Source organism: Phaseolus vulgaris, chromosome 9 (assembly GCF_051622355.1).
Source record: "Phaseolus vulgaris cultivar YP4 chromosome 9, ASM5162235v1, whole genome shotgun sequence".
NCBI lineage: Eukaryota > Viridiplantae > Streptophyta > Magnoliopsida > Fabales > Fabaceae > Phaseolus > Phaseolus vulgaris.
The window spans coordinates 21,742,006-21,766,186 of record NC_143506.1 but is presented as its reverse complement, the minus strand read 5'-3'; the positions used below and the strand labels follow the sequence as shown (position 1 = coordinate 21,766,186).

The 24,181-nt window shown below is 27.4% G+C and overlaps 2 protein-coding genes across 2 annotated transcripts; both read right to left on the bottom strand.

Annotated features, from left to right (window-relative positions):
• Nucleotides 1-7,303: 7,303 nt before the first annotated feature.
• On the bottom strand, nucleotides 7,304-8,052 carry LOC137822564 (putative calcium-binding protein CML44). The gene has a single exon (XM_068627477.2). It carries the CDS (start codon nucleotides 7,946-7,948, stop codon nucleotides 7,490-7,492), a length of 459 nt encoding a protein of 152 aa, XP_068483578.1. The 5' UTR covers nucleotides 7,949-8,052; the 3' UTR covers nucleotides 7,304-7,489.
• Nucleotides 8,053-14,361: 6,309 nt separating this feature from the next.
• Nucleotides 14,362-22,204, bottom strand: USP (UDP-sugar pyrophosphorylase). The gene is made up of 17 exons (XM_068624475.1): nucleotides 21,886-22,204; nucleotides 21,693-21,797; nucleotides 21,490-21,606; nucleotides 21,204-21,344; nucleotides 20,831-20,921; nucleotides 20,306-20,433; nucleotides 19,911-19,982; nucleotides 19,709-19,773; nucleotides 19,350-19,410; nucleotides 19,126-19,243; nucleotides 18,103-18,227; nucleotides 17,793-17,869; nucleotides 16,768-16,873; nucleotides 16,540-16,599; nucleotides 16,174-16,254; nucleotides 15,462-15,701; nucleotides 14,362-14,836 (listed from the first exon to the last, which is right to left on the bottom strand). Exons 1-17 carry the CDS (start codon nucleotides 21,931-21,933, stop codon nucleotides 14,669-14,671), a joined length of 1,803 nt encoding a protein of 600 aa, XP_068480576.1. The 5' UTR covers nucleotides 21,934-22,204; the 3' UTR covers nucleotides 14,362-14,668.
• Between the last annotated feature and the right edge of the window lie 1,977 nt (nucleotides 22,205-24,181).

Sequence of the window (24,181 nt, the reverse complement as noted above, 5' to 3'; positions counted from 1 at the left end):
TTTGTTCCCTTTTTCCTTTCCTCTCCCTTCTCTCTTAGATTCTAACCTCCTCTTTCGTCAGTTTGATAATCAGAGTCTGCCATTGGACTCTTGACAGTGAACTCTACAAGATTGACCGATCAAAATCTTACATAGAGTAAGTTCATTCTTGGCTCTTTTTCCTTTGAGTTAGTTTTGATCTGGTTGGGTTGCCTTTTAATTTAAGTTTGCATGTGAAGTTTTTATCTACAGAATTAGTCTCTGTTAGCTCAGGGTTCTAGTGATGTAGTTAGATTTGTGATCAGGACTCTGTGGTGCAGGTTAGGGTATCCTTAAGCTTTTGGTGGGTTTGGAGCTCTTAGTGAGCATCTGCTAAAGTTCAGGTAAGGGAAGCTGGTTTAAAATCTTCAATAGAACCCTAGGTTAGAAGATTTGAATGTGAGTGTGACGTGGTCACCAATTCCAAATTTTGTTGCAAGATTTCTTGTTTTGAGTAGATTGTAGTTTGATTGAAATTGAAAGTGTTGTGATTGAGAATTGGTTGTTTGATTTAAATGGTTGTAGAATTAGAAATCATATATATATATATATATATATGTATATGTATATGTATAGATGGAGATAATAACTCAATGATTTAATGAGAGTGATTGTATCATGCTGAATAGGAACTACCAATGTAATGTGTAGATTTATAATTTATGAATCAAATGAGATGTTGATTTATAATCCGATAGGTATATTAAGTTATGCAGAATTTTTCTGCATATTTCGCCCAAGCTAGCAAGTTCTAGCTCAAGCTAGAAAATTATGGGTGCTCTCTGGAGGATTTTAGCTCAAGCTAGCGAATTCTAGCTCAAGCTAAAATTTTGGGTGCTCTCTGGAGGATTTTAGCCCAAGCTAGCGAATTTTAGCTCAAGCTAAAATTCTGGGTGCTCTCTAGTGGATTTTAGCTCAAGCTAGCGAATTCTAGCTCAAGCTAAAGTCTAAAATAATAATAATAATAATACATAAATAAAAATAAAATATACATTAAACTAATTTTTATTTGCTTTTAAAAGATTGATTTATTTATTTCTATATAGTTTTTCTTATAAAGTATGTAAACTTTTATTTCATGTATAGTTAATTGAAAATCTCTTTAATTAGACATTTATATGATTAGTCAATGAATTGTTGTGTATTTTGAAAATTTTAAACATTGGTATGATTTGATTGTTTGATGGTGGATATTTTGAGGTTCAAAATATGAATTCTAATCAAGACATAGTATTTTTAGGAAAGAAAATACCGTGTTAAGATTGGTTAGGATGTGCATTGACTAGGGATTCGTCTAGAAGGAGATATCCTGACTCTCCTGGGATAATGGAATCATATAGATGAAGTTATTCAGGTGGTGAGAGTCGAAGGAGGTTCATATGAATGAGTAAGTTGTTTGAAAGATAATTAACTTGACCTGTTATATGAATTAACCCTGTCATACTAGGAGAGAGATGATTTGAGATTAATTATGCGCATAGCTGTGTGGATTTCACAGTGATGTAGTATGACAGGTGCAGATCTATGAGTCTAAGTCAACGCACGAGTCTTTCGGAAATATAGTCAAGTGTCTGTGTTATGAGTAAGTAGAAGTCTGACATGAGAAATATGAATATTGAAATTGTTGATAGACACTTGATGGTTATGTGAAATGCATGAGAAATGATGAGTTTATTGAATTTATATTTGTGTTATAAGTTTTAAAAATACCCAGCTTACCCTTTGTTTTGTTTTGTGGTTGTTTTTCTTTGATATGTGATGATCGTGTATTTTACACGGGAGCAGATGATGTTACAGGTGATAAAATTTCTCGGTATGAAGATGGATAATGGAAAAGGTTTATTTTTTTCTTTTGAAATTTTGTTTTAAATTTTATGTAAATGTTTCAAGTATTATGAAGAGAGAGATAATTTGAAACATTATAATAATAAAATTTTAGATATATTTGTATTATGTTTATATATTTATTTTAATATTTCATACAGATTATGGTTATAAATATGGGAAAATATAGGGATGTTGCAATTTATGTAATTGTTTATGAGTTATAATTTATTTTATTATAATTTTTTTATGAAATTCTTTTCTATTCTTAATTATGTTATATTTTTGTTGTTGTAGTATTTTTTTTATTTTTCATTACTATATGGTTTTTAATATTAAAAATAATATTTTTTTATTTATATAAGATTTAATTTATTTTCTAATTTTATAGTACATGTTTATTGAAATTTGTGAGTGATGTAATGATTGTTAGAGAATTTTTTATTTTTTTAAAGATTTAGAATATAAGTTTACAAATTTACCCTTATCTTTATGAATATTTGAATAATGAAATAAGATATTTTTGGGTAGATTTGAGTTAATTAACATTTTGTAAATTAAATTTTTTTAATATTAATTTTTTTTTTAAATACGAGTTATTTATAAGTTTTGGAAGATGAAATTTTTTCCTTTTTTTGTTATAAATTGAATTGTAATATTAAAGATTATAAAAATATGTTTAAAAAATTATTTAAAATAAAGTAAAATATATATTAAAAATATTTATTTTTAAAAATATAACCTTAATATTTTAAAAATATAAATGATTAATATTATTATTCTATAAACAAAATTTAAATAAAAATAAATAATATTTAAATATTCATTATTGTAAGAATTTAATTAAAAATAATTATTATTTCAAATTTAGATAATAATAATACTTTTTATTTTTGTAATCAACGTTGTTATTACATAAATTTATATTTTTACTATAAATAATTATATATTCACTATTATTAATTGTTAATATTTATTTTTAGTAATAATATTATTAAATATCATTTTATTATATTATATAATCGATTGATTACATGTTAAGTTTATAACATGTAATAGATTATATCTATATATAATCGTTATATGTTAAGTTTATAACATATAATCGATTATATATATATATATATATATATATTCGATTATTATATTTATATATAATAATAAATTAATATTTTAAAATTTAAATTATAAAATGATATTTTGTATGATGTCGTTTTCTCTCAAATCTTAATTTATATATATATATATATATATATATATGTGTGTGTGTGAAGAGCATTTTGTTACAATAAGATTGATACAAACATGCTTTCTCTCTCAAATACATATTGGACAACCATATTTATGCTGATACAAACAGAGGTTAATTGAAAATAATCTTACATCAACAAAAATATATATTTAATATAGTTACCAACATCATCTATTGTTGTAAAGAAAAAAAAAAGACTAAAATAAGTTAAAAAATAATATTAACCTACACTTACAAAATATAATCTTAGTAATAACCATGGAAAAATAGATGTAATGAAAAAGTTCAGCTGATCATAATGACGTAGCTCTGAGTTTGGTACTGTGATATTGAAGGTTAACACAAGTTGAGGGTTTACATGGCAGCTCAATAATTTGTTAAGTATCTCTTTCTTGAATAATACAATTTGATTATTCTTTTTGTTCTGGATGCCATGCCACAAAGAAATTGATTTTTCATAGGCTAAACATTTTGTCAAAGAATGTGAACTTGATATCAGAAGTTTCGCAGCAATGGCAATAAAGAAATAAGAAGAAAATGTTGGAGACTTAGATTCTCTTCAAAATGTACGGTCAAACCTGTTGTACAGTATTTCAATATCACCCAATCCCATTCAATTGCTTTAAACACCTTCAATCTTCCCCTTTACTACACTTGCTTTATCATGACATATGTATCATACATCTTTTTCTATTTTATTATTTAATATACAAATTATTGAAATTTCATTTTATAATATATAACGAGGGTAAATTTTACTTTTAAAATTTTTTTTATGTGATTGAATTAGATTTAAAATTTATTTTATAAATAATTTTATAAAATTGAGTTAAATTTCAATTTTATTTTTTAATCTAAATTTGATTGCATCTTTAAGTCATCAAAGCTTTTAATATTTTATTTAAATATAATTGAATGTAATTTTTGTGCTTCACACATAGATTAATTTTGTATAGTACTCCATGTTGCTGATTTGTTTTCCTTTTCTTCTCATAATTATGTCCACAGTTAATGTTCATAAAAACACGAAGTTGACTAGGGAAAACATGCGTTTCCCATACGCGTATTGTATTTTTAATAAATTAAAAAAATATTATTTTTATAAATAATTAATTAAAAAACAAATGATATATATATACATATATATGATTTTATAAAAATAGTTTTTAAAAACTATACAATCATTGTTTTTAAACACGTGAAATTATTTAATTGTTTTAAAATAAAAAAAATTATTCAATTTTTTATTTTATTAAATAAATAAATAATTTATTTTTATTTGTTAAAAATAAAAAATTTTAATTAAAAGATGTGATCACACAAAAAGTTACATGTATTATTAATTTATTTCATGATGATGTAGATAATTGATAAAATTTAAAGTCTCATTTACAGTGTCGTGGCACATGAGCAATTTATTAATGCCACAAAATAAGACCAAGGAGAAGAAACGAATGGATTAGGAAATTTGAGAGCGCCACCAAATGAATAGTGTAGTTTTAAAAATTCACAATTGCTTAAAGAAAGATAGAATTAAATAAAGTTGATTCAACATGGTTCATGGAATGCACGTATGACTTAGGTTTTGGAAGTAAATAATGTCACCTAAGGAATGAATTTTTTTTCTCCTAAACTCATTGTCATGCCCTATCTATAATCTATATTTGCTGACAAAAAAAAACCTATAATCTATTTTTTAAAATAATTTTTTTTTATGTTAAGCCCTCAAGTAACAACAATCATTTGTCATCACATGAAAGAAAATACAAAAATATGAGAATACTAGACAAAAGCTCATATGTTAACAAAAACGATACATAAGTAAACTATACTTATTCATAAAAAATTATAAACACAGACTAGATGGTAGTCTATACCAATTAAAAGATTTTATATGAATAAATCATAAATTAGTTAACTTATCAACACATGCATCCTCTTCACAAAAAATATGAATAATCTTAAACCTGATTTTCTTACCATAATTAAAACACATATCAATTACGAAGTATCCAAAGCACATTGATTAAAAACCTATAATCTATTTACTATGTATAAATTGCTCGTATATAGTAACTACAGTTTTTTATTTTAAAATTTAATCAATTAATATATTCAACTTCTAATAAATATATCTTTTAATATTAATATATTTCCAAATCATTTTTTTATTTCAATAAAAATGATATATTTATAGAGAGAGTATAATTATTTTAAAAAATAATATATTATTATTATGCTTGCTAGCAAAAATAAATTACCGTCGTTATAGTGTATAAATAATAGCATTAAATCTTTTGATATCGCAAATCACATTTTGATAATGTAGTCACAATTCAGTATTATTTAATGATTTTCATTTGGTAATGTGTAATTATCTGACACTTGTGAAATAAGCTTTTATTGCTAAAACAATTTAATGCAATGAAGAGACTATAATTTTTATTCTACGATTGTGGAAATCCGTTTTCAAATTTCAAACGGCAATATTAAATTTATTTTCATATTTGACAGCATAAATTTAATTTAGTAAACTAAATTTTTTATATATGAATAATATAATAATTTATGCTCCGTAATATAGTGCTAGAAATGGAGTTGTCATCTGGTCGTTGCAAAATTAAAATACAACTAGTTTTAAAAACAACTTTTGATAGTTTACTAATTGACAAAATGATATATTTTATTTATTTTGATAATATTTTAAATTTTTTTTATCTATTTTTATTATTAAAAAGTAAAATTATACTAAATTATTAAAAATTCCTCAAATTACATGTATTATTTTGAATGTTGGACATAAAGATTAATAAAAGAGGTACTTAAGTCAATATTGTTGGTTTTAATTTAAGAAGTCTATGGCTAACTTCGACTCTTAATGTTATTATAAGAAAGGATGGTTTCATTGATAGCTAGTTAAATGCAATTATAAATAGTGCCTCTAGAATATCTTAGATCATTTTATGAAAAGTCATCTTTTTTTTTTCTCTTTTCTTTAAAGATAAACACAAGAAGAAGAATATTATAATTAAAGACTTAAAAAGTTAGCCTATTAAAGTCAGAAGAATATCACATAGAAAAATAATTTTCTTAATTGTTTGTAAATGTGAAAAAAGATTAATGTATGCAAGAAAAACTACATAAGCCCCCACGCAGCCATTTTTGGTCGTGCATTACATACTTTCAGTTGTGTAAACGAAACTCTTCAACCTTTTACTTCTAGACCAAATTAACCATATAAAACTGCTTCAACTAACTTCTTTTGTTTATTTATCCGTTAATTTTTATCATTAATGGCACCAGAAAGAAAATAAAAAGAAAAGAGAAAGCAACAATAATTGTATTTTTTATTTAGTAAAAGAGAAAATATAATTTTTTTTATCAAATTTCCTTTTCCTTTTTTTTTGTTTTTAAATCAGTTTTCTAAAATATTCCCATAAAATTAGTTATCCATCCAAACTCTATCAATTTTTGAAACTACTTTTTAAATAAGTATTCTAAAAGCCAAAAAAAACAACATACACGTATTTTTCTCATTCTCTTTTTTCTTGACATGAAGTAGACTTGGTATGCATGGACCTTCATCCCGTCATGACGGTTGATTTTGCTAACTTTTATTCATAATTTCAAAATTAAAAATTTGAATAAGGAGTTAGTTCAAATTTTAAATTTATAAAAAAAAATACCGAATTAAAATTTCATATGTGATTAAGAAAAACACTATTAAAAATAACTAGTTAGATTTCTAAACAAACTAATGATAAATAATGATAAATAAAAGTTATAATATTGAAGATTTCTCGACTAAAAATAATGATAAAAATATTTTATATATGATTAAGAAAAACACTTCTAAAAAAATTAGTTAGATTTTTATATAAATTAATAACATATAAAAGTGATAAATATTGGAGATTTAGCATCAACATTTCATAATATATGTGATACAAATTTCATCTTACAAGTCGCGGTTTTATAAGCTTATGTTAACTTAAAGTCCATTACTTCTTAATATGATATAGACTCATTTAAAGTTTATTCTAGCGATAATTTATTCTTTTTAACGAGAGTTTGTTAGACTTATCAGTCACTTGTTATCAGACCATTTATAGTATATAATCTTGTGTATGAAGTGTCATGTCCTTTACGTGAAAAAATGTATGTATTGAAAATATCACATTGATTAAAGATAAAAGACATTTCATAATATTTTTTCTAATTTTTTCTTTTTATTTACTTTGTTTCAAACTAAATTTGGGAATTCTTTCCTAAAGAAAGAAGGGTAAAGTCTCTTGATACAGCACTAGTAGCAGCAACTAATATAGAACACTTATGAATAACGTACATAATCATAAAAACACATATATACAGAGACAGAAGAGGAAAGAATGATGATCAGGCTTTGGAAACCAACATCATATTCTTGAACTCCTGAAAATCAAGACGACCATCGAAGTTGGTGTCATAGAATCGAATCATGGTTCCAGAATCATTGCAATTGGTTTCATCCCACATGCCAAGCCTTTTCAACACAGACTCAAGCTCATGGCTGGTGATGAACCCATCTCCATCCAAGTCAAACACCCTGAAGGTTTTGATCAGGTCGCTCTCCAACTCCAATTCCTCTGAGTCACCACCACCACTCGCTCTACTTTCTCCGTTGTAAAAGAACAAGAACTGGCTGAAATCAAGGCTCTGGTTTTCCACCAGCGATTCCAACTCTTGTATGGTATAGTGGGAGTTACCTGTCATTTGAAGCATCCGATTGAGCTCCTCAAGGCTCACGAAGCCATCGCCATTGACGTCCACTTTCTCAAAAATACGCTTCAACTCAGATTGGCTTAGGAGACACATATTCAAAACTCTGCTCTTCTTTTGCTGCTTATTAACTTATTATTACTCACCAATACCTTCATACATGTATATATGAAAAGAGAGAGGTTTGCCAAACCGTGTGTTGCATTTGGGAGTATTTATATAGATATTGTGTGTTTGTAAAGGGTGTCCTTTGTGTACGGGAATAACTATAGTTGTGGACCCCAAAAGTTTCTAATTTCATCAATAGGGGAATGGTCTTCGCCAACCCAATTTCTCCCAAACTTTCCTACTCTTTTCTCTCAAACCTCTTTCACTTTGGTTTAAATATCTCTTTTTTTCTTTATATTTTTACTTAAAGTTAGTCTTTTTCTTTTATAATCTAAATTTTAAACTTTATGAATAATTGAACTAATATAATTATCATTCTAAATGTAAGTACAGAGTGTTTACGATTACGTCAACCCATAATACTTTTGCTGGAATATTTTTGGGATTTATTATGTTAAATTTTCCCTATATATCTGTCAAATTATTGATATGAAATTATTTTTTCTTTATTAAATCCATATAAGCTAAAGTAAAATATTAGTTGAGCTGGTTTTTCTGGGGGAAGTCAATATACAAAAATCGAAAGCATTTTGGTGAAATCTTTGGTACTATCCCCATTATAGGGGTATAAACTATAACTAATTGGTTACCATGATCAATATAATTCATTAGAAAATGTAATAAAACAAGATAAAATAATGCATTAAAGCATGTAATAGAATAACACTTATATATTTTAATAGCCAATTTGCAAATTCCACGTCAATCAAAGATATAATTATTTCACAACGACTTACGTATATTATTTTTCTTTAGCGACTTAAAAAACAAGAAAGCTATGCGCGTTGAGAACGCGTACCATGTCATGTTTTAGTAAGGAGGAGGTGAAGTCAAGGGTGGTTTTAGGGTTTATGAAGACTTGTTAATTCCCATAATAGGCTTGTTATGGCAGATAGAGACAAAATACTAAGAGAACAAACACAAATGCCACACAAACAAAATCAAGGGAAAATATATTTTGTTTCAAAGTAAATTAATTTAAGGTTTTACGTCTGCTTCCAAGAAAGGGAAGGATAAGACCAAAAGAAGAAAAAAAAAATATAATTATTTAAAAATAAATAAATAAAGATTTATACTGCCGACGAGTGTTAAGACATCTAATCAATTATGTAAAAAGACATAATAAACATGGTAATGGATTCTATAATAATACATAATACATAATCTATCATTTTTTAATGTAATTAAATATAATTAATGTATAAGCTTTTATTATAATAAAATAAATCATTAAACTAATAAATAAATTTAATTTTTGGTGCTTTATCAAATAACTTATTTTAATTTTTATTAATATACAATATCTGTTATATGTTTAAAATTTTATTTTATGAATTTTTATTTTAATTTAAAATTTACCTTAATTATAATTAAAATTACTTTTGCATTAAATTATTTTATACATACACTTACAATATTCACTACAAGCAAATCATAAAATATAAATCAATTTTAGAGACAAAAATAATTAGTTACTACAGTAAACTAAAATTTTTTTGGTTTCTAAATTAGTTTAAATGATTTCTAAATTGATATTTAATTAGCTACCAAGGTTTTTGTTACCAAATTTAGAATCTAAATAATTGGTAGTTAAAACTTTGGTAACTAATTATATATCAATTTATAAACTATTTAACAATAATAAAAATTAATTTAAAAACAATTTTTTTTAGTTTATAAGATTGTTTCTAATTTATTTCATGATTTTCTTGTAGTGATTAAATAAATAATTACTATTTTATTAGTAATTACCCGACTCATTAGACGGTTTAACCAAGCGGACAATATACTTTTAAATACTTTTTTAACATTTAATCAAATACCATTTTTCATACAAGAACTTTGATCATATTCTAAATATATTGATTTGTAATTTTTTCTACTATACATCAATTAAATAAATAACTTATAAATATTTTACTCTTTTTTTAACGTAAGCGATCTCATTTTGTAGTTTAGTTTTTTTTTCTTTTTCACTCTCTAATTCAAATAAAAGCTTAATTTAAAATTTTAATCAATTAGATAAAAAAATAAAAAGATAAATGAGTTGATATTTTAGTTGTTTGACTTATATCACCTCAATTAGTGTTCATAATATAACTTAATAAAATAATTTCTTCCATTATGCATATGGCAATTACAACCACACCTTGATTGCTATAATAACTACTAGGTATGATAATGAAAATTAATGTAGATTAGATCACAGTAAAAAATGTGAGGTGAGTTAAATATTTCAGTTGGTTAACTATAACCTACATAGCTTTCTCGGTCATCTATATAATTATTATTTTTTTAATTATTTATTTTTGTGTATAATTATTCTTGTATAAAAATTATTTAGATATTTTATTTATTATTTCATCAATATTATATTTATATATTTATTATATTATCAATAGCGTATCAATACTTTGTTACTTATTTACTTGTAATAAATAGAAAATTCTTAATTTTTAATATCATTTTGTTTGTAGTAAATTTTGATTTTATTGGAAAGATTCAAATTTAAGATGAAAGAGTTGTTAATAGACTTGTTTGAAATTTTTGTGTATAACCATCATTACTTCACCATTGTTAAATTTTTTTGTCACTGTCATTTATTTTTGTCCTTACTATTATAGTGTCATTTTTATAATATTTAATCTTATCTTATCATATTTTTATTTGAACTTTATATCGTGTTTTGCCTTATATTATCCTATCATAATTCTATAACATTTATTCCTACAAGTCTAAATAAAATAGTCTGCCATTTTATTTAAAATGTTAAATTGAATATAATAAAATAAAAGTTGCTCCTATAGGTCTTAGGTGGAATTAGATCCACTACCTTTACGCTGTGTGTTTTTCATGCCATGTATTGTTCACGAGCATGGAAACGCAAGGATGATAAATGTTTGTACTAGTGTGTATGAGGGTGAGTGAAAAGACGAAAAAGTGAGTGAATAAGTATTTTTCTCCTTCTCTCTATAGTGGAGAAGCTAAAGTAAAGTTGGGTAGACACAAATTATTTTACATCAATTGTATTCACTAAACTCTATTTTTTTTAAAGCAATAATTGGTTATTTGCATACATAATTGAGAGTAACCAATGGTTTTGAATGCATAATTAATTATGAAATAATCGATTATGTAGTATGTTATATATTAGACATAATCAATTATCCATAATTAATTAAGTATTTTTTTATAAAGAATTAAATAAATTAAATTAAAGGAAAATTTTAGAGACGTTCCAATCCTTATAGAAACTCACTAATAGGTTAGAAAAAAAAAAACTTAACCTATTACATCATCTTGTAAAACCCTGTTAACATATTTAACAAAACTTATGCATCCACACAATACATAATCTTAACAGCAACGTAAATAAAACATAAAGCTGGACCCGAAAGCCATTTTCTGAACCCGGCAACACAAAGCTCACTACCTAATGCTAGTATAGTGATTTCACATTGTTAAGTGTCAAACTCTTGCTTGACCCTACCTGTCGTGCTCACCACACCAGGATGAACTCCCCAAAGTTCTCTTGATATAGCCAAAGGTTCTCCACAATGTCAACTCCTGCTATTCAACAATCCCAACAACAGAGGCATGCGCAACAGCTCATAGAGTATGGTTCAACGAAGTAGTATGATATAAATGAAACATCATTAATTATCTATTAGTTTTGAAGACATAATTATGTAGTAGTTATAAATTAGACATAATTAATTATTCTCGTGATATATGTCGGTTTAGGGTTTAGGGTTATTGGATTTGTGTTTTTATTTTTTTATATTTTTTTTATAAAATGATTATTTTTTACAGTAATATGTGTAAAATATAGTGTAAATATTGATTTTTATTAGTATTATACAATTAATAATACTATTTAAATTTAATATAAAATTATTTTTTAATTATATTTCATAAATCTATGAATATTTAAATTATTTATATCTATCTAACAAATTTTAATTTTTACATATATTGATAATTTTTCATTTTTTTTTACAATTATAAGTATCAAAATTTTAATTTTAATGCAAACACAATTATTTCCTGATAAATTTACATAATCTGTATTTTTTCAAAGTTCCAAAAATAATATTTTAGTTACAAACAACTAAATATACAAATAAATAAATAAATTATTAATTTTAAAATTATTTTAAATCTAACAATAAATTTGTATATAAAAAATTAATAAATATGAATCACTTCATGATTGATCCAAGCCTTATATTGTACTTTATCCTACTCTTACCAGAAAATGTCTACCATACCAACAAATTGTCTTTTAAGAATAAAAGCATAATAGACTACCGGCCTAAAAAACGAATAATACCTCAAATGTAATAATTGATTCTAATGATACTATCTCTCAGATTTAAATATGTATATGCCTAAATAATATAATTTTTATAACAAATTATAAACCCTAAACCCTTTCTATGTTTCGAGTAAGAGTGGTTATGGATTGGATTTTGGTTAATCCAATCCAAATATTTGGATCAAATTTATTATAATCCAAATTCAAATATTTGGATTAGATTTTAAATCAAAATCCATATTTTTATAAAAAAATAATTGTTTTTTAAATTAAAATTAATGTTTTCTAAAAAAAATTAATATAATATTAATATAATAATATGTTAAAAAGTTAAATATTATGTAAATATTAAGAAAATATAATAAAATTATAATTTAATAATATCAAAAAAATTAAAGATAACATAATATATAAATTCTTAACATTAAAATACACTTACCTATAATACTTTAATTAAACTTTGAAAATATTATATCAATAATATATAAAATATTGGGACAAATAAAATTATAAAAAAATTATAAAAAAATGTATAAAACTTAATTGCTTTTTCACGTGTGTGAGAGCAAATAAAATTCTAAAAAGTAGAGGTGCAGGAGAGAGAAAAAGGAACCGCAAATGAGAGCAACTATAAAAAAATAGTTTAGTAAAAGCAGGAGAGACTATTTCTAAAAATTTGGATTGAAAATCTATATTATCCAATTTTTAAAATCTATATAAATAAAATAAAATTCTGATATGAAAATATAATAAAATATAGATTAGACAAAAAAAATTTAAATAAATAATTTTTTAATAGATTAGAGCAATGTAAAAGTGGATTAAAAAACTAAATTTTTTATCCATCTCTAGTTTTTACAAGATTAAATAACTCGTATTTTTTAAAAATAATTATTCAACCATGAAAAATAATTTACAAATTTTTAATTAACTTAAATCTACACAAAAATATATTATATTTTATTATTCAAATATTTTTAAAAACAAAAGTAAATAATTAAAGTTATATTTTATAATATTTAAAAAATTCACACACTTCAATAATATTTCCTTCCAAATTCTCTTTTAACATATCATAATCTAAACAATATCATTGTTATACTGTATTATAATGAAAAATAGTTGTACTGTATGTTGGGAAATCGCTATGATTATACTATTGGACGTTGCAATATTTTTTAAATTGAAAGAATATTTTTAAGATAATTTATATTGTTTGTATTACATAAATGAATATTTTTAAAGTAAAATTAATAAAAAGAAATGAAACTATTCGTTATAGCCAATTCTACGTCTACATTAAATGAAAATACGAAGATAGAATTATAGGATTAGTTTGTCACATATTTTAAAAAGTAATTCTAATATAAATTATGTAATCATTATTTTCTAGTGATTTTTTATAAAAAATAGAAGCTATTTCATGTTTATTTAAAATAAAATAAAAAACAATTTTTTAAAAGTAACAGATGTGATAAGCTTTTCGAAATAGCTTATGACTTTAATTGGAATCGAAATTATGTTTGGCTTTGACTATTTTTGAAAACTAAAACAAAATATTAAAGTACTTCTTCAAAATATTTTTTGTTGAGTAAAACTGTAACAAACAAACCTATAATCTTTATTAGTTTACTTATTAAAAAAGCTATTTCCTTAAAAAAAAAAAACTAAACTGCCAAATAGGTGTAAATAATGATAACATTTGTCAAGAAAAAAATTATATACTTAAAAAATAATCTATTTTGATTATATTAGGAATATAGAAAGAAGGAAAAAAAACTTGTATAAAGTAGCAATATCTCCAATTATATTTAAAGTTCAACCATAAAGACATATACATTTAATAAAATACATAGTAGCAGAATAAAAGTTTAATAAGATGGAAGAAAAAGAGGTAAAAGTAATAAAAGAGTGAGAATAAGCTTTTTTGGAAAAAATGTCAGCGTGCGCAGACTAGCTTGCTCTCGGGGGAAGTAGCAGATGCGTTACATTTCAAAACAATTATATATTTTGGGATTTAAGATAGAGTAGAGATAAAAATGAAATTGAGTATTAAATATCCTTACAAATTTTTGCCCATAGGATGCAACAAAACAATAAAAATGAACTCAGATTCTTTACACATTGAACCAGGAATGTAAAAAATAGTTTCTCTAATCAAAGTGGGGACAAAACTTATGAACAAAATAGTACACCAAAGGCTAGGAGATAAGAGAGAAATTATGCAAAACTTCATATGACAGAAGAACCAAAGAGTGGAGGAAGGACATACAAATAATAATGAATGATGTAGAATGAAAGCTAAAACATCTTTGCCAGAGCATGCATGTTCAAGCCTTCAAGTGAAATTTGCCGGGCTCAGAGTATTTCGTTTCCAGCTGCTCGGCTTTGTTAAATTTAAAACCCCTGATTCTCAATACCTCAGGCTCCGTCGTATCTTTATAGTCTACAGTTTCAAGGATCCAACCATTGTTTTGAACAGAACCACTCACGTTTACCTAATTTTTTAAAATAAATTCCAGCCTCAGTTTAAAATATTCAACATACAGTAACATGTGCATCAGTGGTGGAGTATAATAATAAAACTAAGAATGGGAAACACTAGATTATGTGCAATTATTGGAGTACGAAATTTTAAGTTGGGAATTTAGTGTTCAGGAGATTCATTTTTTTTAAGAATGTCTTTCATTTAAATTGCGAGAACAGGATTATTTAGTTGGGTAATAATTAAGAAAAGCTAGACTCAACTAGTTTCATGGATTGCTATGTAATTTGAGATCTCAATCTATGTTATACTGTTGAAAATTGAAACTATATCTCCTGTAATTATCTTTTGAATTATCTTCTTAGTACACCCCATTCTACATCTGTGTTATCAACTATGGCTAAAATGTTTTTGACTATTCAACAAAAGTTATCTTCCAACCTGGCACTGGCACCCATGAGAAAAAGCATATCTGGTATGGATAATTAGAAGTATAGTAGATAATAGTGAGGTGAATGAGGAGGTGCACACTCTAGTAATGTCTGTCATACATCAAATGGTAACTGGTCCTCTCAAGCTATTAACATGCAACTCAGGAAAGAAAAAAATAAATTTATTGATAAATTGTATTGCCATACCTCTGCATCATCCACAGCATCAATGATGAGAGCCCCATCTAAGGACAGATTTTCAATAAAAATATTTTGACCCTTGATGGCCAGTGTAGACCTTAGGGAAATGGAGCAATTTCCACTGACTTTGCTCTTAATCCGAGAAAAAGTTAGACCCCATTTGGGTTTCCACGTGACGCGAGGCCAAACTTCAACCTCTTGGCCATTGAAAACCTGCAAAACTGGCTCTGCTACTTGGACACCGGCCTGGCAGGAGAAAAATGCGGGGTTAGCTACTCAGTTGTCTGATGTAGGCTGTAGTTCTAACAATTGGCATCTCAGGGTTAGACAAAAGCACTAATGAGGCAAGACGAGACCTTATAGATATACAGACATAGGAATTCTAAAATCAACCTGGAGACAAGTTAGATCCTCGGAGTTGGAATAACATTCGAAGCAAAAATAACTGTATATAGCAGGCCCCCTATTATAGCCATGTGAGAGCTTCATTGGCAACAAAACAATCTTATAGAACTCTCCTATATAGTTCATATAGAGTTCTAAAAGGAATTCAATTCTATCACAAATACCTTAAAATTACCTAAAATAACAAGCCGATATTTTCAAAACTAGTGCCTATAATTGCAATAAAATAATAAAAAAATCAAGACATTTCTAATAACAAAATAAACCAACGCGTCATGGCATTCAAGACTTGAGGGTAAAAGCACTACATTACCTTTTTGAGAATAATGCTATTTGCACGATAGATTGCCATTTCTCCAGAGGTTGCACTATGGTATGGATTTCCTTTCGGCACCTTCAGTAAAATTAGCAAAATAAATAACAAATATTCTCTCTCTTTTAAAACTTTTGGCGAATTAAGATAACATTATTCAAAATCTCTACCATCAAGATAGCATTTCAAATCCAAATTTTTTAAATGCATACAAACTTATGGTTAGACCTTTCCAGTCTACTCCAATTAAGAATTGCATACACTTCAATAGGGAATCAAGGGCTCAAAACGCATTTTTCCTCTATGTCTCTTTTTATCAACTTTCTTTCTCCATGCAAAATTAGTGTATTACAATTTATGTTGTACCTTAGCAGCATCCTCAGCATTATTCTTCACCGGTGCATAAGCAAACCATGTTTCCATCACCTACAAGATTACATAGGACAGGTTAGATAACAACCAAACATCCATAACAAAGTAGCATGGACGGACTCCATCTGTAGCCTAATAGGTTAAGTCCAAGGATGGGACAGCCAAGCTCGATAAGCAATGATTTGCTAAGATTTATACACTGATCTCGAACAGATAATTTACCGTGAACCCAACCCTGGCAGATGGGGGCAATGTTTTTGGATAGTCTTGCATCATACATTCAAGTCGAGTTGAGGACTTAAATGAAGTTTTGCTGGCATCTTTATATCTGCAGTAAGAAAATATAGCATGATGATGTAACATTGACAATATAACAGTAAGAAGACATGTCCCATAAGTTCCTTAAGGTGTAACAGTGCTTTACAGAACTACAATATGACTAAAATTGATGTTACTTATTTATAATTATGTCCACATCAATATCAATAAACTAAATGAACTTTAGGAGGCTGGTGAATTCAGCTAATAATGAACTACCAGTGAGAAGTAATAAAGGTACACCCTGATCACACAACTAGTCATCTGAATAAACTTTTTGATAGAAAAAAGATCTAGGGCTACTCGTGCGAGTCACTGAAGAACACTAACCAAGGAAGGGGAACCTTAAAGGGGGGTTTCCGATCATCTAGACTAGAACAGATAGTGCGTGAGAAGAGAAACAGAGAGAAGGGTGCAGAGAAACAAGGTATGTGTATTTTGATTGATCGTAAGAAAACTCAATACACGTATGTTTTGTTTATATAGGTAACGATGTAAAACCTTTTTTTTTAAATGTATAGAGGGCAGAAAATTAAACCAGAGCATGTTTTTTGTAAACTGGTCACAAAGATTGAAGCATCCTGAAACAAAGTGTTACAACAAAAAAGGTATATTGACACGTGCACTTTGTCACATTACTTTCAAAATGAGCAAAATGATCCTCAAATCAAACTTATTGAGTTGTGCACTTTTGCTCCAATTCCACCACAACTGTTTAAATAGATCCTAAAATAAGCAGATAGTTGACACATGCACTTTTCCATCCCTTTTATTAATAGTTGTGAAAGAATTGAAGTGAACAACTAAATAAGTTTACGCACATTTTAAACATTATGAATGCAACAAGACCAAAGCACACATGGTCAAATTACGGGAAGGTTTTTAGAATTTTCCCAAATAAAAAGTATAGTATGAGAAAGAACAATTACTTTGGGTTAACGAACTCCTGTATGGCACCTCCTGTTTTTGAGAGCTCTTCAATGTAAGGACCAAGCTCTAAAATCAACTGTTAGAATAAGATATTGTTACTATGCAATCATGGCATAGTTCAGCTAAATAAGGACATAATTAGAATGATACAATTATAACTAAGCCATGGTTATCACAGCCATGTGGTGTTTAAGAGCAATGCAGATAAGCATAATAACCATCCCAACAACAGATAATCGAAAAGGCAAATTCCATGAGAGTGAGGAGTTGGGGTGGGGGGAGAAAGTTGAAGTACGAAAAAGAGGTTACTTGGTTAATATTTCCAGGAAATGGGGAGTAGCCAGTCTCACAATTCACATCACCTTCAGGGTATCCACTTGCTCTTAGAAGAGGATCTAGCTGATTGTACTCCACATTTATCACCATAGACCTCCCTAATAATGCATTCAAATTAATCATCAATAAATGTAAAAATACAAATTCAGGACACTGACGTAATGAAGTCAAGATAGAGATACATTTTTTATATAATATTAATATATATTTGAATAAAACTATAAAGCATCCAAAAGTATAAGAAATACTACTTTAAAAGTCTCGTTAAATTGTAAAAATACGTGGCAACATATTACTTTAGCTGCAGACAATTGTTCTGGATTTCAAACTCTGAACTCACTTCAAATATTTTGTTTTTCTCAAAGGAAAGGATCTCTCCCAGTAACCATTGAATTAAATTTGGTAGCATTTTCAATCCTTGTGAGAAAGAAAAATGAGTGGCGCTGAGATATGGAGAGAATGAGAGGGATGAAAAAACTGTTAACATTTAATTTTCACAAATTTACCATTCGACAATGTGAAGTGTATCAGTTCAAGTGAACACATGGAAGATCAGTATCAATCTGTTTCAGCATTATGAATACCTATGAGTTATCAAAGCAGATACTATACTCATATTCAATTATCATCTTTGTATAACAGTCGGTTAAAGACAAGATTTCCTAATAATGCACAGTATTATTTACAACTTTTTTACCAGTCACAGAAAAATGCAAGCGGTTCACATGACCAACCCTACATCAATATCAAGTTCAATCATATAAACTATCTCTCTTCCACAAACTATCATTCTTCCACAAACTATTATTAATTATGATAAATAATAATATATTCATTAAATTTACAGTTTCTAATTACTTTACAGGTAAGAGAGAAGTTATATCCCGCTGTGACATGCACAAAAAGCAATCCTATTATTCACACCCAAATTAATAACATTAAGTCCAGAATCAGCATTGCTTTCTTTGTCTATGAGGGATGAAACAATTAGCTTACCATCAGAGTGAGTGAGTCTGGTGATTCCACCAATAGCTTCTTTTGCTTTCCGAGGTACTGCAAGAGAGTTAACATTGTACTGTTTGGAAGCACTGACACCCAGTGCTGCTGGAATTGCCTGTATCCTCAAATCATGAGGCAAGGAATATTTAAAATATATTGATAGACAAACCAAGTGCGTCTGAATCTAAATTCAGAAAGTACGAAATGTGAAAATAACTAACCTTGAACAGAAGCCCATTTGTATCTTGAAAAAATAGAACCCATTTTAACCCAGCATCATACCTAACAAATGAAAATCATTATATAAAATTATAAATATATAAGTCTATGTTAGAAGTATACCCTTTGCGCTTCTAATTTCTTGGATTTCCAGAATACAATCCCATCAATTTACAGAATTGAAAATCAATATTTATAGATTTACTTAATAGTTCTTTGGGTGTGCTCAAATATATTCAGAGTATTCTTTAAATTATTTAGAAACATGTATTGAATTTTTTTCAAATGTACAGCATAGAAAATATGAAATTTGCGACACCCAAGCTGACCCTAAAAGATAAATGGACTGTTGAAGTCATACCATACGTTCAGAATCCCACTTGAATAAAGAAGTGAATGCACATCACCATGCCCATGAGGTTTTGTCTACGCAAAGAGAAATGGTCAATAGATTGCACTTAGTTTGAGAATTTAACTGAGGTTAACAGAATACATTTCATTCATTACTTTTTGCTAAATAAACTTCCCAGTCACAATAATACTGGAACCCTGCATATCACTACCTGAATTCTGTACTTGTTTTGTTGTTCCAATGCAAGCCTGGCATCATTATCTTCTAAGCATGCAACTTTTTCCTGAATTACAAGGTTAAGAATTAATTAAAAAAACATCAAACATTATTTTTTCAATTTAGTTCCTAAATGAAAAATCTATTTGTTTTAGTTCCAACATGAAAAAAACCTTTACAAATTGATCCCTGAGGTTTGTCAAAGTTATAATAATATTGGATTTAGCACCTGTACTTCACACCATTTTTTTTGTTTTTCAATTTGGTCCCAAAAGGAAAAAAAATTCTGATACCCTTATAACTTTAAAACATGATAGGGATTAATTGTAAACAATTTTTATGCAAGGAACAAAATGAAGAGTTTATCCAAACAGACATCAAAAGACATACCTGCTTTAAAAGTGTCACTTGTGTGGGTTGCATACCAAAATAAGAATTTGATTCTAATAACTCTAAAGTACGTCCATGAGTGTCATCAGATGTCATAATAGCAAGAGGAATCTGTGTTTGGGATTCACCTAAAAATTGAAGACTACACACATTACTCCAAAGGATTTTGAAATATGATAGTTAACATTAATAACCACAAGAGACTGGACTATTTTTTGTATGAGAGGCGGATTTAAAGGAAAATCTTAAGTAATTGACGACATATTGCAACAGCAGAAACTATGTTCTAAGAAAAAATTACCAGAAAATGTTTTCTAGGAGGAAGCTGTTTTCTACAGGGAAATTTTCAAAAATCAAGTCATGTTCTAAAATTTTATGCGCAAAAGTTATTTTCCGTCAATACAAATGGACTCTGGGTCATCTGAATTGTGTATAATTTAAATAAGCTATTGATTGTCTGAATTAAATAGTTACATGCACCATCAATTTTTCTTTTTGCTTTACCACATAAGCAGCTGATACTACCTTGTGAGCTGGCATCTTGAAGAGCCAATATAGATTCAATGTAATGTTGTATGAAACAAGTTCCAGTAGTGGTTTCTGCAGGAAGAGCAACCTGCAAGAGGCAACGGCTACGATTAAGATTTACGAATCAGGAATTAATCTAAATAAAAAAAGCTACTTTCTCTTTTATGTAAACTCAAACTTTCTTAAATACATATATGCATCTACCACATTACAATACTCTGCTTTGGGAGGAGGGTAAAGAAGATTACTCTATCATCGAGGTAAAATAAAAATCACTAGAATAATCGCTCCTCTAATCAGTGTTTACATCCGCATTACACACAATAGCATAGCAACAAAAACAACGATGACACAGGGCGACAAGGCATACCTTAATCCCACTGTATCCTAAACGCTCACCAAGACCACCAGCAACAAGAACAAACGCAGCTTTGCGAGCTTCATGCACACCTGTTTCCTCAAAGTTGATGTAATTCTCATCACCAAAAGTCAAAGTCTCACCCGTTGGAACCTTCAAAATCACCACCAAACAGTGTCACGCATTTTTCCACGGTTAAACCGAGAATTCGAACGTTATTACAGTAGAATGTAGTACACTTTATAAGTGCAATGTTGAAAACAAGAAGCATATAAAAACCAGGTTTGTTAAGACTTACGGAAGGAGTGAAGCCATCGTAAGGGTTGTTGCCAGCCTTAGAATCAGCCAAGAGCCGTTTGGCGTTTTTGATGTATGATTCTAAACCGCCAGGGTAACTCGAATCGAGCAGAGTCAGCTAATGAAAACGCAGCGTCGTTTAGGGAGAGAATGAACGAAGGAAGTAGCAGATCTATTCAATTGAATTGAAGGAAGAAAAAAAACCTGGTCCAAGAACGCTTTCTTGTGGTCGTCGTCGACGCCGGGAGGAGGCCAATCTCGAAACAGGTGGTCTTGCCCGTTCTCCAACAGCATCTTCACCAACTCTTGCTGGATGAGTCACCGAATCAAAATTCAGAAGCATTCGTCAAATATGAAAATAAATAGGAAAATAGAGAAACAGAGAGAGAAACTGAACCTGTTGAGTAGAGAGAAGGTTGAGGTTCTCGCCGAGGGAGGAAGCCATGGTTGGAAGCGGAAGGTGGTGGTGTGAGGGGACACAAGAACACAACAAACATCAAAATAAATGCAAATTCTATTCTTTTATATTCTTAGGATTTTTTTATTTTTTTTTTCAGATTAGTTGGTGAACCGGCGGTGCCGGTTTGAGTATGTGGATCTGAGTCTGATATCCAACACCGTCAACTTCAGTTCTGACCGGAAGACACGGGTCACGGTCAGTTAGTTAATGAACCCACACTCCCATCACTTTTTTTTCTCCTAATGTTATTAAGATTATCCATTCTTCTGAGTAACAGTACACAAGATAAGTCTGTTACTCATAAATAACTAAAATTTTCGTATAATAGAAAACAGAAAATATTTTTATGTTTTATTCCTGAAATATGGAATAAATCTTATTTTTTCTTCGAATTGAAAAAAAATATTTTAATATTTTAAATTTCAAAACAAAGTCAAATGACATTAACAAAGTGGTAAAAAATTGTGATATGATATATTAATTTTTCGACGTGTGTCTTTTCTTCAACGTGATGTTATAATCTCGTCAATGTTTTACTTTATCAAAATTTTCAAAACAAAATATTTTTTATTTTATTTCTTTTACCTTGCAAGTAAAAAAAACATTTCAGAATTTTAAGAATTCAAAACATAGTTGGTTTTGCTCACAATTCTCTTTTTTTGTGTTGGTTTTCAGTTTGAACAATTCTAACGAACTCTTTACTCTCTTTTTTCTCCCCACTTTAGACATAGAGATTTTTTTGGTTTAAGACTTTAGCATAAAGCTATCACTCTCTTTATTTGTTGCTTTAACTTCTTTTTTTTATGAATAAAATCACTTTCTTTCTTTAACAGAGTAAAAGCTTCTATTTTTTTTGTCTACATAAGTGTACTTGTGCAGCATGTCAAAATTCCTGTACGCATAAAGCCTTTTTTTTTTTATAAAGTGTAGGTGATACAATTCTGAAAATAATATACTATATCAAAATTTTAAACTGAAATAAATCGAAAAATGACAACTTTTTGTTATATAAGATCAAATTTCATATTAGATTTAGAAACTGGTTTTACATCAATTTAAACTAACTTTTTCAGTTTATATAATTTACAATATCCATCTTATATATTAGAGAAGTAATTTCAAAAAAATTCAAAGCCTGGTATATTTAAAAAATATTGAAATAAAATTATTAAATGGACATAATTTATATATATATATATATATATATATTTTAGATAGTGTTGTAGATTTCACAATAATTAAAAATTAGGAAATTTTATAATATATGGTATCAAAATTATTTAAAACCTATGGTGAAAAATTGTTATACCTAAACTTCTTAATAAATAAATTATAATTTTAGCTTTCTAAGAAATTAAAAACTTTTTTTTCTCAAAAACAAATTTGAAACTTATACTTTCATTCAAAAATAAATTATTTTTAATTATATTTCTATATTGTGCTTTCTACTATCGATTTTGTATTATATATTTTTAATTATTTTCAACTACGTTTGAAATAAAATAAAAATAAGATACACTTAAAGAAATATCCAAACTAAAATATTTGATTCTCATTTAAGTAAGACAGATACCTTAATAACGCAAGACAAATTTTCTTATGTATACTACTAAAATCATATTTATTTTAATACAATTGATTCAAAACAAACAACTTATTAAATAATAAAATATTAAATTGCTATATCCAAAACACATATATAATAACCAATCAAAATAGCATTAAGTATCTCATTTCAAACTAACACAATCGCAAAATACTCAAGGATTTACATCATAAATCCAATAAAATCTTCAGTACTATACATCTAAACTATATCAATCTCATTAATAGATAATAAATACTCTCTGCCAAATAAACTCCTTAATCCATTAACAAAATTCAATTCGACAACCAAATAATCACAAATTTAAATTCTTAAGTATTATCGTGATTTTAACTCATGAAGGTTCCATTATCCCTATTATCAATACTTTATGATAAAGTAGGTAAATAAGTTAACTTCCATTGCATTAATTCTTGTGCTATTTGAAAATTTGGTTTAAAAACCTGGAAAAATTAGGAAAGTTACATATGTTATTATTAAAACTCACATGCAAGAAAAAAAAATGTGAGAAAAGAAGTACATTAACAAAATATAATCGAGTTAAATAATTTTATACTTTATTATCATTTAATTTATACACTATGTAAACAAATGACAAACACAACTTTAAAAGTCTGTAAAATGGCA

Excerpts from the sequence above, each read along its gene's own strand:
- LOC137822564 (XM_068627477.2), bottom strand. The coding sequence starts at position 7,948 with ATGTGTCTCCTAAGCCAATCTGAGTTGAAGCGTATTTTTGAGAAAGTG.
- USP (XM_068624475.1), bottom strand. The coding sequence starts at position 21,933 with ATGGCTTCCTCCCTCGGCGAGAACCTCAACCTTCTCTCTACTCAACAG. Across the intron at positions 21,798-21,885 it reads ACCTTCTCTCTACTCAACAG|CAAGAGTTGGTGAAGATGCT; the intron begins GTTCAGTTTCTC and ends TGACTCATCCAG. Across the intron at positions 18,228-19,125 it reads CAGACTCACTCACTCTGATG|GGAGGTCTATGGTGATAAAT; the intron begins GTAAGCTAATTG and ends ATGCATTATTAG.